At 47.3% G+C, this 15,611-nt stretch overlaps 1 protein-coding gene across 1 annotated transcript; it reads left to right on the top strand.

Moving 5' to 3' along the window:
* Positions 1 to 477: 477 nt before the first annotated feature.
* lpcat2 (lysophosphatidylcholine acyltransferase 2) lies at positions 478 to 12,794 on the top strand. Its single transcript, XM_086174502.1, has 14 exons — positions 478 to 740; positions 982 to 1,124; positions 3,150 to 3,367; positions 3,482 to 3,594; positions 4,264 to 4,324; positions 5,448 to 5,506; positions 5,997 to 6,031; positions 6,164 to 6,218; positions 6,353 to 6,435; positions 6,538 to 6,663; positions 6,773 to 6,926; positions 8,185 to 8,283; positions 9,734 to 9,875; positions 12,233 to 12,794. Exons 1-14 carry the CDS (start codon positions 630 to 632, stop codon positions 12,400 to 12,402), a joined length of 1,569 nt encoding a protein of 522 aa, XP_086030628.1. The 5' UTR covers positions 478 to 629; the 3' UTR covers positions 12,403 to 12,794.
* Positions 12,795 to 15,611: the final 2,817 nt, after the last annotated feature.

Genomic DNA, 15,611 nt, shown 5'->3' with positions numbered 1-15,611 from the left:
GAAAATAAATTAATAAAGTGAAAGGTGAAGGAGCAGCTAGCTATAATAGATTATATCTAAATTGCCCTACTCGACCGTCATGGACACCGTGAAGATACATACAAACAATGTTTTTGTATATATTTAAAAGATTTAAAGAGACTGAAATTCCCGAAAATAAAAGTGACAAAGTCTTCAAAAACATGAAAAAAGAAAAAAAAAAATATATATATACACACATATCTACACACGTATGTCTATGTAAACACACACAAAGATAATAAATAAACAAATAAATATATAATGTGACAGAGCAGTTGGCTTTAATAATAATAATAATAACAATAATGATAATAATAATAATGGAACAAATTGGACTTGTGCCCGGAAGCGCTCTAAACCCCGGCCGCCTCAGGCTGCAGCTCCGCCGGCAGGTTGTGGGCGGAGCTTCGGGCGTCCGGCCGCGGCCCTGCGCTTCCGGCTCGCCGAGGAGCCAGCGGACGATCCGGGGGAAGGGGGGCGTTTTGACATGATCTTGTAGCGGCGCCGCTTTGCTCGTCTGTCCGTCTGAACCGGGAGGAAAAAGAAGCGGAGGAGGAGAAGGAGGAGGAGGAGGCGGGGGACGAAGAGGGGGAGGCGGCCGTCCGGCGATGGCGCCCGAACGCGTGTTCACCCTGCCGCGGCAGCGCTCCCTGCTGCTGCCGCCGGTCCTCAACCCCTTCGTCCAGGACACGGCGCTCCCCTGGGCCGCCGTGCTGAAGGTGGGTTCGGCGCCCGCTCCTATTCACCGATTTCCTAGTTTTCTTTTACGTGTAACGGGATTAACTCCGGTGGCGGCGGCGGCGACGCGCACCGGGGCCTGCAATCCGTTGCAATCCGCTTGTCAGATTTGAACCCGCACCTTCTGCAGACACATGGTGGTTCTAATCAGTGTGTGTGTGTGTGTGTGTGTGTGTGTGTGTGTGTGTGTGTGTGTGTGTGTGTGTGTGTGTGCGCACGCAGTGCGTCCTCCTGGGGATCGTCCTGGTCCCGCTCCGCGCCGTCCTGCTGTCCCTGGTTCTCATGGTAACGTGGCCGGTGGCGGTCATCATAACCTTCAAGCATCCCCTGAAGGGAGCCGTGGAGCCGATGACCGGCTGGAGAAGGTAACTGGGAGTCTGGAAAAAAAAAAACAACAAAACATAATACGACACAGAATACACAGACATAATAATCCAATAATCCTGGTTTATTGGATCTTGTGGATGGTGCGTTCAAGGCCTTGTTTTTGCAGTAGAATGGGTATCAGTTGAGATCAATACATGTGTATCATAAATACATCATTAATCGGATCATTTTCTTGCAATCCCCTCTTGAAATCAGTGTTTTTTTTCAGTAAAGGTAATTTCTATCTGTATTACAACCCCATATTATTTTCCATTCCTGTTCATTTTAATGTTCCTGTTTCCCAAAGGGTGGAAGTGAACAGGGTTCAGACAGAAAGTCGCGTACTGTCAGACTTCCGTTATTCGATACAAATCGGTTTCATTTATGTCTTTTTTTCCTGGAATTCCACACCATCTTGACCGAACGGTATGACATTCTGCCCAGAAATCTCGGTATCTGCTTTATTTACATACCGGGGAAGGTAAACTCCCTGCGCAACCCTGTCTGCTTGAGGGATTGTTGGTGTGTTTATTTATGATCAACTCCTAACTTGAGGTCCAGAAACACACCTCTCCGATGATCTACCATCTAAAATGAAATAAAGCAAGATGTCCGACGGCGGTCCGGTGTTGGATTTGGGGCCGAGGACGAGGAAGCGGAGCAGCGTCTTCTCAAAGTAATGACCCCTGACGTGTCATGACAGGAGGCAAAAGCAGCCGCTCGAGCTTCTGCTGACTCACGCTTCCCCCGATCGTATCTGCGACGCAGAGTTCCCCCGTTAATCGGCCTTCCCAGAAGGGACAGCGCGACCCGCTCCCCCCCCCGTTCACGGAAAGAATTCGGATCTGGTCGTCTGTCTGTCCGTACGCCCGCGTTTTCTTATTCTAAGTTGATTTTCTCGGTGGCATTTGGGGTTTGTTTTGATTCACCTGCGAAATGCAAACGGACCACGTGAATCGAAATCCACTTTATTATCAATACTGCCCATTGTTTCGCACACATAGAGGATTGAGATAGCAGTTCTCCAAGTCAGTATATCACAAACAACAAGTTATGTTGCAAACGGACGGACAAAAACAACCACGAAAAACGCGACAACCACCACATCTCTGGGATATAGAGAAGCCGCAGTGTGTGCACACGCCGCCATCTTGGGTTGCAAGACAGGATCCTATTTTTTTTTTTTTTTCAGTAATCGAGAATCAGTTGATTATTTATATAAATGCGTGGAATTCAAAATGACAAATCATCCTAAAATATTCATTTATTCATTATCCATGTGGCTTTTGGTGCTTCTAGGCGGGGTTCGCCTCGGACTGATCTCCGCTGGATCACAGGGAGAGAGAAAACTATTTATTCACCCTCTCGTTCAGATATTATATAAAGAAATGAAATGTAACCACGTGCTGTCTCATTAAAATGCCTGGGAAATTTAGGCTCTGTGCTTAAAAAACAAAAGAGATTATATTTATATACAGTTAAAAAGAGACATGAAAATGACCAGTACTGTTTTTTGTTTTTTTTTGGTTGTTTTTTTATTTATTCTTAATTTTTTTAGAAAATGACGTTTGAAAAAGGAATGTACTTTTTTTTACATTTTTAATAGTCATATCAGCGATTTTGTTTTAGGTTATTCGTATCTACATTTCCCTGAATTCGGCATCCAGCAGAAAAAAAAAGTATTTTCTGTTTTAATCGTTCCCAAAATTAACACTTCTGTACCTTCTATGTAGATATTTAATCATGTTTTTATGTATATATACATATATATACATATATGTATATATTCAGAGATGCTTATTGTCTGTAAATTTCCGCATTTAAAGTAAAAGTTTTCACACGGGGCTTGAGGAAGCGAGAGCCGAGGGTAAAGTTGTGCAATCTCAAAAACAACACTGCTTTTCCAAACGAAAAAAAAAAGGTACATATAGCCTACTGCTATTACGTAGTTATTATCAAGTAATTACTACGTTAAGATATTTTTTTCCCCCACACAATCCTGCGACCCTCTTGTTTGTTCCTAGGGTCATGTGTCAGAAGGTGATGGCGGCCCTGGGGAGGGCCTACTACTTCTGCATGGGCTTCAGAGTGGTGGTGAAGGGGAAGCAGGTGGGCAGCAGCGAGGCCCCCATCCTGGCCGTGGCCCCCCATTCCACCTTCTTCGACGGGATCGTGTGCATCGTGGCGGGGCTGCCCTCCACCGTGTCCCGCGTGGAGAATCTGGCGACGCCCATCTTCGGCAGTGAGTCGTGACGTTCTAGATATGTTGACAAGCTTGACCAAGATGACCCCAAAAAAAAACGCAGATCGAGATCTTCCGCTATTTCACCGCACGTTGTTTCTCGCCCCGCTGCAGGGTTCGTCCGTTGCCTTCAGCCGGTGCTTGTGTCCCGGAAGGACCCGGACTCGAGGAAGAACACCATCCAGGAGATTGATAACCGAGCCAAGTCCGGGGGCCACTGGCCGCAGGTCCGTCCCGTTCAACGCCCCCCGCTTTCGGGAGGAAGCGGCTCGTGAACTCGGACTGTTGGCACGAACCTATTGCGGCGACTATCTGCAACAAACCGTCTCTCAGGATGTTTCTTCACTTCCCTGTCGGGTCTGAGCAAACACTGAACGCCATTCCAACAAATACAGATAGATAGAGATCTGAATGTGCGGCAGAGGCGCCGAGGCGGCACAATAGTTTGCGCTTTCACAGCGAGAAGGTCCCTGATTGGATTTCCGATGGAGGCTTTCTATGTGTCTCCGTGTTCTCACCAGGTCTGCATGGGTTTCCTTCCTCAGTCCAAAAACATTCAGAATGTTCATCGGAGCCCCTAAGCTGCACCAATGTGCCAATGATTTATTGTTTCTACACAAGGTGTGAATGAGAGTGGATGGTTTTATGTCTCTGTATGACGTGTAAATGAGGGAATGAGTGGTCGTTTGTCTTCATATGTGGCCACGTGATCGATCCGGGGTGAACCCCGCTTCTCATCCAATGACAGCAGGGATAGGCGCCAGCCCCCTCGTGACCCTGAGTGCAGGCTGAGCGGTATAGATGATGAATAAATGAATTTCTAGCTGTCACATACCTACTGTGTAGTTATTTTTGAGCGCATTCTTTGAGCGTTTACCACTGATTTGTGTTTCCAGGTTTTGATATTTCCGGAGGGAACGTGCACTAATCGCTCCTGTCTTATCACATTCAAACAAGGTAAGCTTTCAAAATGAATCCATTTATAGCGCCGACTTTACATGTACTTGAATTTTTTTATATTTCACACATATATATATTCACACATACATATTTACATATACATATATATCGCATTTGAAAATGGTGAATGGATTGTCATCAAAGTATATTAGACCGGTGCAGGACATGTATGCTCGCTGTGAGACAGTGATGAGGTGTGATTTAGGGGTAACAGAGAAGTTCAAGGTGGAGGTGGGACTTCATCAGGGATCAGCTCTGAGCCCCTTCTTGTTTGCAGAGGTGATAGACAGGCTGACAGATGAGGTCAGACAGGAATCTCCATGGACCATGATGTTTGCAGATGACATTGTGATCTGCAGTGAGAGCAGGGAACAGGTTAAGGAAAATCTAGAGAGTTGAAAGTACACGCTGGACAGGTAATATGTGTGTGAATAAGAGGAACCTGGGTGGAACGGTGAGGCTACAGGGAGTGGAGATCAAGAAATTTAAGGATTTCAAGTACTTAGGATCAACAGTCCAGAGCAACCAAGAGGTGAAGAGACAGGTTCAAGCAGGTTGGAATGGGTGGAGAAAAGTGTTAGGGCTGTTGTGAGATAGAAGACTATCAGCCAGAATGACAGGAAAGATGGACAAGACACTGGTGAGACCAGCGATGCTGTATGGCCTAGAAATAGTGACAGTGACGAAAAGACAGGAGGCAGAGCTGGAAGTCGCAGAGATGAAGATGATGAGGTTCTCTTTGTGAGTGACAAAGACGGATAGGATCAGGAATGAGTCCATCAGAGGGATGACACATGTTAGATTCTTTAGATAGAAGGTCAGAGAAGCCAGACTGAGGTGGTTGGGTCTCGTACAGAGGAGGTGTAGTGAATATATTGGTGGACGAATGCTGGAATTGGAGCTGCCGGGTCGGAGGTCTAGAGGAAGACCACAGAGAAGATTTATAGAAGTAGTGAGAGAAGATATGAAGGTAGTTGGTATGAGAGAATAGGGTTAGATGGAGAAGGTTGATTTGCTTTGGCGACCCCTGAAGGGAAAAGCTGAAAAAAAAAGAAGAAGAATAGATCATCGTCATCATAAATTCACAGTTTTTGTCAAATCTCCCCGTTTCCCCTTGCAGGTGCCTTCATCCCAGGGGTTCCTGTGCAGCCCGTGCTGTTGAGATATCCCAACAAACTGGTAGGGACGTCTGCTAACAACACATTTGTATATTTCACCCCTTCACCAGATTGAGATATGTCTCCGTTCGAGGAAGTAAAGGTTAAAAAAGAAAAAAATCTGCCTGTCGACGCTGACATGAACGGGAAAAGAGTCGCTCTTTGTCATGGGAAAAACCATCGGCAGCCAGAAGATGCCTGGCGGGACTTCCTGTGTGGATCCCGCCGTTCCACCGCCGCAGAGGGGGGAAAAAAAAATAGATTTCCTCAATAATAATTTTCCGCAATAATCCCAGATAAGGGAGCTAATTGGAAATTAGCCGAGTCCTGTTTTTACGGCGAATAACTGGCGCGGTATCAGATCAGTGCTCATAATTGAATATTCGCTGATACCATCCTTTTAGATTTTAGATTGTGGAAGAGGCGCGTCCGTTGACTCTTTTTTTTTTTTTTTCTTGTGTGTGTTTGCACGCGTCTGTGTGTTTCACCATTTCCTTCTCTTTTTTACCCAGGATACGGTGACGTGGACGTGGCAAGGTTTCAGTTCGTAAGTGTGCATTTTCTGTTCCCGCCCGCGAAAGGGGGGTGAGGGGTGGAGGTCACTTCAAGCAATAAATAGCGTCATCACATTAAAATAAAGAAAAATCATTTGTTTTTCCTGCACATAAATAAAAAATAGAAAGACCCTGCTGCTTCTCACCCTGTGCCAGCTGTACACCACGGTCGAGATTGAGGTAAGGGACCTTCTCCCGACGTGTTAATCCAAACATGTTGCGTGGAAAAAGTCGTACTTTTGTCGCTTTCGCTCTCAAAACCTTATCCATGTGTAATAGATGCATCATAACTAGTCGGTTCTTTCGCCATCCAGTTCCTGCCGCCGCACATCCCGACAGAGGAGGAGAAGAAAACACCAGCTCTGCACGCCAGCCGAGTCCGAGACATCATGGCCAAGTAAGCGGCCATCGTCGTCCTAAATCTGATATGGAGCGCGCGTTATCGAGTATAAGAAACCGCAGACGGTCGTCTTTTTCACATCCGAATCCATGTTGGCAGGGCGCTGGGCATCCCGGTGACGGACCACACGTACGAGGACTGCCGTCTGATGATCTCGGCCGGGGAGCTGACGCTGCCCATGGAGGCGGGCCTGGTGGAATTCACCAAAATTAGCCGCAAGCTCAAGTAAGAACCTCCGCTTGTTTTAGGAATTCCGATACCGACCTCGCTCGGTATCGCCCCGACCTCACGCCGCTACGATTTCCCGCTTGCGTTCGGCCCGCTCTGCCCTCAGCCTGAAATGGGACAATGTGAGGAAGGAGCTGGACGGTTTCGCCGCCATGGCGAGCTCCTGCAAGGGGGGACTCATCACCATCGAGGAGTTCGCCCACTTCCTGAAGCTGCCCGTCAGCCCGGCCCTGGAGGAGCTCTTCGGACTCTTTGACAGGGTGAGGGACTTTTAATCACCTCTGTAGACAAAGTTAATATTTGATAGTAAACACCAACTCGTGGCTCCAGTTTTGTAATTTTCGTTTATCCCTCTTGAGTCAAAGTCAAACAAAGACGAGCCTATCGGAGTGGACCGGAGCGGATTTGAGGCAGGGATGCGACGAAATTGTCGCTCCCGTGGCGGCAGATTAAAAATCCCCGCCGCCGCTCTGGCCTTGTCCCGCGGGCTGCAGACGGGACCCCGCTGTCCCCGTCGATATCGAGCGGCGGGGCAAAGCTCTCCCCTGCTAATCCGAGGCAGCGGCGGCGTCCACCTCTTGATTGGTCGTCGCCGGGTTCGTGGCCGTTTGCTCCGGCGGGGATGTTTATTGAAGTGTTTGAGTCCCCTGGGTTTGACCGGATGTAATTGGAAGAAGGTCAGGCGAAGAACGCGAAGGCGGTCTGAAAACTTTCGCTGTTTGTTGGGACTTTGGGTTCTGTCTCTCAAAGGGGAACCGCCCCTGGAAGCACCTATCCGCTGATTGGCTGGACTCCTGAAGCCTACCTAACACCCAGCTACTTCCAGTAGAAGAACCCGATTCTAACAACAATCCATAGCCGCTTTGGGACAGAGAGGCTCTAAGAACCGTCCGGCTCCGATTTGTTCCAGGAAGTCGTCGCCCTTTTTTGGGACCCTTTTAGTTTTGCATCTCCACAGGTAGCAAGGGTCCATCGTAGGGTATCTGAGGCACTGCTCTCAAAAACAAACCTCCGGGAAGACGACAAGTACAACATGGAAAGAGAAGCAGATCCGGCGTCCATGTTCCAGACTGTCAAACGGGTCGAAAATATTTTTTATTTCCTCCCTGCACTGGATCATCACAGAGTAGAAAACTCTATTGTTAGCTAACTAGCTGAAAATGCTACTAGACCTGGAAAGCCTTCTGCGACGTAGCTATGGCTTCTTCGTCGGTTCATTTCTCGTCGGTTCCGTCCGTTTTCCGCAAGCAAACAGCAGACCGGTGACCAAAATAGTAATTAAAAATCATGCACCGCAGTCGGCAAGAAGCATCTGGTAATGGGCGTAAGAGTTCGACCAATCACCCCGCGTGGTCCTAAAAAAGGTCCCGCCTCGGTCTACTCCCTGGAAAGGTTCTCGGAACTGCGTAAGGTTCCTACGATGGGAAAGCGGCCATCGACGACCTCGGTGTTATGTGTGATTTTGCGAAACACGGTTTCACAAGTCCTATCTTTGATTTATTGTCCCACTGCGCTCAGAACGGAGACGGGACGATCGACTTCAGGGAGTACGTCATCGGGGTGACCATCCTGTGCCGACCGGCCAACACAGAGGATGTCCTTCGGATGGCCTTCAAGGTGAGGCGGCCATCTTTTCAGGGGCTCTGGCCAATACCGATCTTTGTGTGTGTACTCTGAATGAAGATGGAGAAGATATCGGGCCAGCGTCCCAGTCCAGATCACTTCCCTCTTCCTGTAAAAACAATTTCCAATTATTCCAGGCATTAATTTGCCCAGCAGCTCGGCGCTGTGGTTTCCTGCCGCCGTGCTTTTCTCCGATTGGATTTCAAGCGTTAGTGAGAGCGGCGGCGGGGTCGGAGCAGCGGCGCTGCTGTTGTCAGGAAGGGAACAGCGGCGGCATTGAGCGCCGCCTCTGTTAAATTTTAACAATATGCATCTGTTACGCAGAGCATGGGAGTCATGGAGGCTTTTTTTTTCTCGTCTTTTTCCGACCAGAAGGCCAAACGTGGGTTTGGCCGAATACTTCTGGGGTCAACATGTGTTCGCTCAACGGCAACAAGACATTAATATGAATCGCAGTGTGGCGTTGACATCGATGCAAAGCCCGAAATGAATATTTTTAACGTAAACATGAATCAGGAAGTAGATCCCCCTCAGGGGGGGAGCCTGGAACTGAGGGTGGGCAATTATTTTGGCTGGAGGACCATATTTCTTATGTATTTTTTATGTATGGACCAACTAGATAAATTGAACCAAATTAAAATTTCAATTTAAATATTTACATTTTTTTGGCGTTTTATTTCAATTTTAAAATCATGAATGATCATATATATGTACCAGCATTATTTTGTATGTAATCATCCACCCAAAATTCAACCAAAGGAAAAAATTAGGAGTGTCCAAATTCAATATTGATTAAAATATTCAAAGAAAATAGTTTGGCGGGCTGCACGAAAAAGCAAAACAGGTCAGATGCGGCCCGCGGGCCTTAAAATGTCAAGGTTGTGACGGGAACTTGAAGCTAACATGGCTAGCCAGGCTAATGTTCACACCGCACGTGACCAAAATATTTCCTACTGCCACACTAGTTCACTTCCTCTATAATATTTAGATATTTACAAACAATATTTGGAAGGCTCTTTCCTATCAGATGTATAAATTGTATAATGGGCTGTATTTCATTAAATTCATGATCATGTGTAATCTATTCTCTGTCACGCCATGTAATGTCAGGTTCTTATACAATGCAATGTTTTTTTCAACGTGCGTTATCACTATTCACTTTTCAATTTCTTATTTCTTCACAATTAATAAAGTTTCATCTTATCTTTGCAAATATTACCCGCTTACATAGCGCCTTGCGGTTCCATCGTGTTTCACATTGGATCCCGTTCGCGCTTGTCTAGTGTTGATGCTAAGCTAAGTGAAAATGCAAGAGGAAACCCTATCGGAGAGGTGATCGGCTAATATGAGGGTTTCGTGCACGGGGAAATATTAATGTTTAACGTTTAAAAAATTTTAAAGAAAACATCCTCTCCCTCCTCCACCTCCCCCTCCCTCGGCGCAGCTCTTCGACACAGACGAGGATGAGAAAATCACCCGGGAGGAGTTTACGGCCCTGCTGCGCTCGGCTCTGGGCGTGTCCGATCTCAACGTGGCCAAGCTTTTCAAAGAAATCGACGCAGACGGCTCCGGTTTCATCACATTCAGTGAGTACGATGGCGGGCGGTCGGGTCGGGGTCGGGATCGCGGTCGAGGATAAAGGTCCTGGAAATAAGAGCGTGAATTAATCTTTGGGGGATTCTGAACAATATAACCCTCTTCGTGACTGATGGCGGTTTATGGTCTCCTTCTTATCAGAAGGATCCAAATCTTTCCGGGCTGTTTTTTCGCGGGTCGAAAGGGGAACGGCCCGCCAGATATTTCCTCACGAAACCTAAAAAGATAGATGTGCGGCGTCGGTCCGGGTCACTCCCGCCGCTTCCTCGGCCGGCGATTTGAAGACGAGAGGCCATTTTTAATTAAAAAAAAAAACTGTTTTTAACCCGGTGTGATCTCGCGGAGCGACGGTGAGGCCGCGGCGGGTCGCGCGGCAGATGTTTGCGGAGACGGATATTTGAAACACCCCACCACCCGGGGCGTTACAGCAACCAAATATTGATCTGGGCCTCCTTACAATCCACACGTCCTACAGGACCTGTTTGCCGAAGGATATAAAACTCCGGCTGGAATAATAGAACATAACGTGTGTCTGAAGTGACGTAGCAGCCAAAAACAAATAGAATCTTTTTTTTCCCACTGCTTAGATGCAGGAAGATTCATTCATTATCGGCCGTCATCGAGCGCGAGGCGGGGTTCGCCCCGGACCCGTCGCCAGCTGTTCACAGAAACAACTTATTCGTGTCATAATGGGACAAATATTCACCCTCTCATTCACTTCTCATGTAGAGATCGACAGGCGTTCGTAGACGCACGTCATTTAAAGACGTTAAATCACTCATTCACACGTCTGAGAGAGACGTACGGCCGTTCACTGTCTCATTCTGCACACTTTCTTTGGGGGGTTACTGTCATTTCCAGACTATTTAGCGCACCTGAATCTAAGCCACACTGGCTAAAGATAAATAAATATCTTTTTCGCTTCAACCCTCTCCATCTAATCCTATTCTCTATATCTCTCACACCAACTAACTTCATATCCTCTCTGTTCATAGATCTTCTCTTTGGTCTTCCTCTAGATTTCCAATTCCAGCATTCGTCCACCAATATATTCACTACACCTCCTCTGTACGAGACCCAACCATCTCAGCTTGGCTTCTCTGACCTTCTCTCTCCAAAATATCAAACATGTGCTGTTCCTCTGATGAACTCATTCCTCATCCTATCCATCCTGGTCCCTCCCAAAGAGAACCTCAACATCTTCATCTCTGCAACCTCTAGTTCTGCCTCCTGTCTTTTCGTCATTGTCACTATTTCTAGGCCATACAGCATCGCTGGCCTCACCAGTGTCTTGTCCATCTTTCCTTTCATTCTGGCTGATCGTCTTCTAACTCTTCGTACCCCTGACACTTTTCTCCACCCATTCCAACCTGCTTGAACCTGTCTCTTTACCTCTATTCCACACTCTTGGTTGCTCTGGACTGTTGAAATCCTTAAATTTCTTGATCTCCACTCCCTGTAGCCTCACCGTTCCACCCAGGTTCCTCACATATTACCTGTCCAGCGTATACTTCCAACACTCTAGATTTCCCTCGACCTGTTCCCTGCTCTCACTGCAGATCACAATGTCATCTGCAAACATCATGGTCCATGGAGATTCCTGTCTGACCTCATCTGTCAGCTTGTCCATCACCTCTGCAAACAAGAAGGGGCTCAGAGCTGATCCCTGATGAAGTCCCACCTCCACCTTGAACTTCTCTGTTACCCCTACATCACACCTCACCACTGTCTCACAGCGAGCATACATGTCCTGCACCGGTCTAATATACTTCGATGACAATCTAAGTACTTAAAATCCTCCAATTTCTTGATCTCCACTCCCTGTAGCCTCACCGTTCCACCCGAGTTCCTCTCATTCACACACATATATTATGTAAAAAAATAACAAAATAAATATATGTGTACACATATAGGCCATACTTGTCCACGTTGTAACGTGAGAAATTTATGTTACAAAGAAACTTTTTTTTTAACTTAACATACCGTTAACATCCACACATACATCCTAGAAATGCTTTTTTTTCCAAACAGTTGCTGTAACACGGCTGATGAAAAAGATAAATAATAAGTAACACAAGTAAAAGTCCATCTGTCCATCCATTTTCTATCCCCACTTTGTCCTACTCCAGCTAAAACCGGTAAAGTCGTCTTCTTCGGTGTCGGCCTCAGAATTTCACGGTGATTTCATTGGTCCGATGAGATGAGGCCAAATGTTTTGGCGACATGAAGCTCCCAAAAACAACCATAAATTAGCCGCATCGTTGTTTGAGCGTTTAAAGTGTGTGAAATTAAGTAGCCGCTTATCGTCCGAAAATGACGATATTCATTCAGGGCTGTTATTTCTCAGACGAATTCCGAGCTTTCGCCACCACGCACCCGGAGTACGCCAAGCTGTTCACCACCTACCTGGAGCTCCAGAGGTACCAGGCCATCCAGGGCGCCAGGCCGGGGGACCCGGAGTTCACCTGCTCCGACGAAAGCCTGGAGGACAGCGCCTCCGATAAGAAGGACGACTGAGAGGAAAACGGCGGCGAGGCACCAGTCGATTGACAACCACCACCCGATTGACTTTCAGCGAAGTCGTCACATCGCAGCAGCTCCACTCTAGGTCTTGTGCTTGCCTTTTTTTTTTTTTTTTTTTTTTTTTTTAGGTAGACCGTTTTCTTTGTGTTTTTTTTTTTTTTTTTTCAGAGCGCTTCTGTTTTTGGATTTTTAGTGCCTTCATAGAACGCGTTGCTGCCGTACGGGAGCCGTCGCAGAGCGAATAAATTAGCGGCGTCGCTAAGAAAAGCGGGCGAAGGCACCCATCTTTTTAATCGTGTAAAATCCTGCAACTTTCTGATGTCAGCAGCTTCACCCTTATAGTCCCACCCCCCCACTCCCAGATCATAATTAAAACATTTTTACCATGTTTTTGGCTTGAATTACTTTTATTCCCATGGTACTCCTGCTCGGACGAAGATGCGCCCCTTGTGATTATTATTATTATTATTATTTATTTCTTTATTTATTTTTTGTGTTTGTTTCCCCAAAACCTTTTTAAATATAAGTAAAGAGTCTTTGTGCTCCACGCGTTGCAGTATAATTAGTCTACAAGCTTTATTAAGGTCTACCCACCCGATGCTTTGTATCGAGACTGTGTTTTGGGAGAGCAGACATGCTGCGTATCACACTTTTCGTATTTTCCCGACTCTCTCCGGGAAAACGCAAAGCCGGCGTGTAATTAGCCGGGGGTTCGCTTTGCGTGCGTTTGTACGTTATCCATTTGCATTTCCGCCGAAGATTTATTTATCGCCTGCTGCTGAGACAGCAAGAGTGTCTGCGCGGCTTTAAGTTCACTAAAGCAAATCCGAAAAAATAGGGCAATTTGTGAGCAAAAAGGCAACAGCGGTTCTTCGGTGTATTCCAGAGGGGCGCGCTTTCAGATTAACAAGCGGATATTTACTTTACCGGGAGCGGATTACAGCTGTGGTTTATTGTTAACACTGCAGAGTTTGCTTTCCAGAATAGAATTAGAAAACAAGCGGCTCTGTTTTGTATGTAATATGCAAACTGAAGGAAACTTTGTTTATAATGAGGGAGGGGAGAAGGCGATGAATGGGTTTGAGCGGGGTTGTAGTTCTCCAAATGGCCACTAGGTGGCAGCAGTAACCTTTTACAGGAGAAAGCACGGCTTTTCTGACTGACTGCATGATCCAGGTGCAAGTCAATTTTTACTGATACTGATTTTTTTTTAACTTAAATTTAATTTCTAACCAGCAAAATAACATGTTTTTAAATCACACCCTTGTTTCGAAACGGCGAGCAACGCCCGCGCTTTTCCGCCCCGCAATCAACTCGAGACAGAACGCGGGGATTCAAGCCGGACCTCACAGCGGTTCCAAAGCACCGTATCTCAATGGAAATGATCATTTATGAATTATCGGGAGTCCCGAAGCGGTTTCCTCCCTTCCTTTTGCTCGGGCCCCTCTTTGACCCCACCTGCTGTTTCCTGTCAGGTGGATGATAACGAAGCGATTTGGAAGATTTTATCATCAAGGAGTACGATATGGATGAGACGGCTGTGCTGTTGGGGTTATTGAAGACAATGTGAATTATTCCCTTGGAGGACACCCTTAAGGAAGGGCGTTCTTGGGAATCAGCTTTCTCTCGGCGCAGGTGCCGTATTCTGCTGCATTTTTCCCGTGGGTGGCCGCGATACCAAATCCCAGTTCGCCTCGCGCCGATGCGAGCGCTGGACGTTTTGACGGAAACGCTCGCGCGTCGACGCCCACCGAAGACAGACGGGCCGAAATGAATGATGGCGAGCGCGGGCCGCTTCATTAACAACCCCCACCGTCAGACGAAGCGGTGATTACCAGCCTCCCATTTCCCCCCGCTTTCAATTTGTTCTAACCTTTTCAAACGCGGAGAGGCTCATTTCTTTTTAATCGAAATCGATGAGGCGGCGTGGAATCAATCAAGTCACATCGCTGGCGACCGCGCCGGCGACCGCGTGAATCCGGCGCCACCCAGAGCGCCGGCGCTCCTCTCCGGCCCCGCGCTACACGTCTCCCTCCGCACGGCTGTTGTATATTGCTGTATCCATTTCACCGCCGCCCGGGGGTCTCTGCTGTCACACTAGATTGCGGGCGATATGCATCGGTAATCCGATTTTGGCCTCTTGGAGACCCGGGTGAGCGAGCGGCTTCTGTTCGGCGGAGCCAAACCGGACGCAGGCTCCATATGGACTCGCTGCGCCGGGCCGGACGGAAAGGTCAGCGGCGACAGGCCTCGCCGTTAAACTGATCTGACACCGGGACGGGGACGTCTCCATCCGAACGGGGACTTCGTGTTTTTTTTTTTTAACCTGCGGAAAAATCAAAAAACGCCCCAATTTCGCCTCGTGTGAATTACAACGGCTTTCAGAAAGCGTTAATCAAAACGCAGTAAATCCGGGTCTGGATCTGATCCCAAGAACCTGTCGTGACAACAAACGTTGATAAACGGCGATAAAATACAGCCCGGTCTACCTTGCAGGTGTCCCGATGAGTTGCTGCGTTAAGCTAAAACAGCACGGCAGGAATTTTTATTTTAAAAAAACCTCACGTATCTTACTGGACTGGAGCGCCGCCGCACCGTAAATGGAAGCCACCTGAGATGTGTATTTCACAGCTGGGTGGATGTTGAACCCTCCGTGGCAACGCCGCCTCTCTTTTGCGAGGACGCCGCGGAAACGCCATCATCCCGATCCCGAGTGATGCAAGGAGTTCATCTCCAAGCCGGCCGCCGTATTTTTTTTCTTTTTGTCACACCGCCTTTGGCTCCATCGGCCCGTCGGGGGAGATCCTCCAGACCTCATTGTTGGGTCTCCATATCGTGTCGGATGAAACCTTATTGATTCTCTCTTTGTTTTTCTTTGAGGAAAAGTGATTGTTCCTCATTTCCTGTTTGACAGCTTGTAAAAACAGGGGAGGATCCCGGCACAGGCAGGGCCGTCCAGAATCCCCCCGGTGCACCTCCAGACCATATTCTAGATTTTATTTTTGTTTTGTTTTTTTCTAGAGGACGGGTCAGTGCGAGGATGCGTAAAGCAAGACCAAAAAGTGATTTATTCTTTTTTTTTTTTTTTTCTAGTCGTTAGCTAGAGGCCAAATTGGGTGTGGAAATGTTTACGCCGTCTCGAACGCGGTGGGAAAAAAAAAAAAAAAACGTGATAAATCAACGTAGCTGGCGTTCGCCTTATC

This window comes from Fistularia commersonii, chromosome 27, assembly GCF_037954325.1.
Source record: "Fistularia commersonii isolate RoL2024-O1a breed Wild chromosome 27, RoL_Fcom_v1.0, whole genome shotgun sequence".
Taxonomy (NCBI): Eukaryota; Metazoa; Chordata; class Actinopteri; order Syngnathiformes; family Fistulariidae; genus Fistularia; species Fistularia commersonii.
Note: the sequence above shows the minus strand (reverse complement) of the source record. Positions and strands in the feature narration are given on the sequence as shown.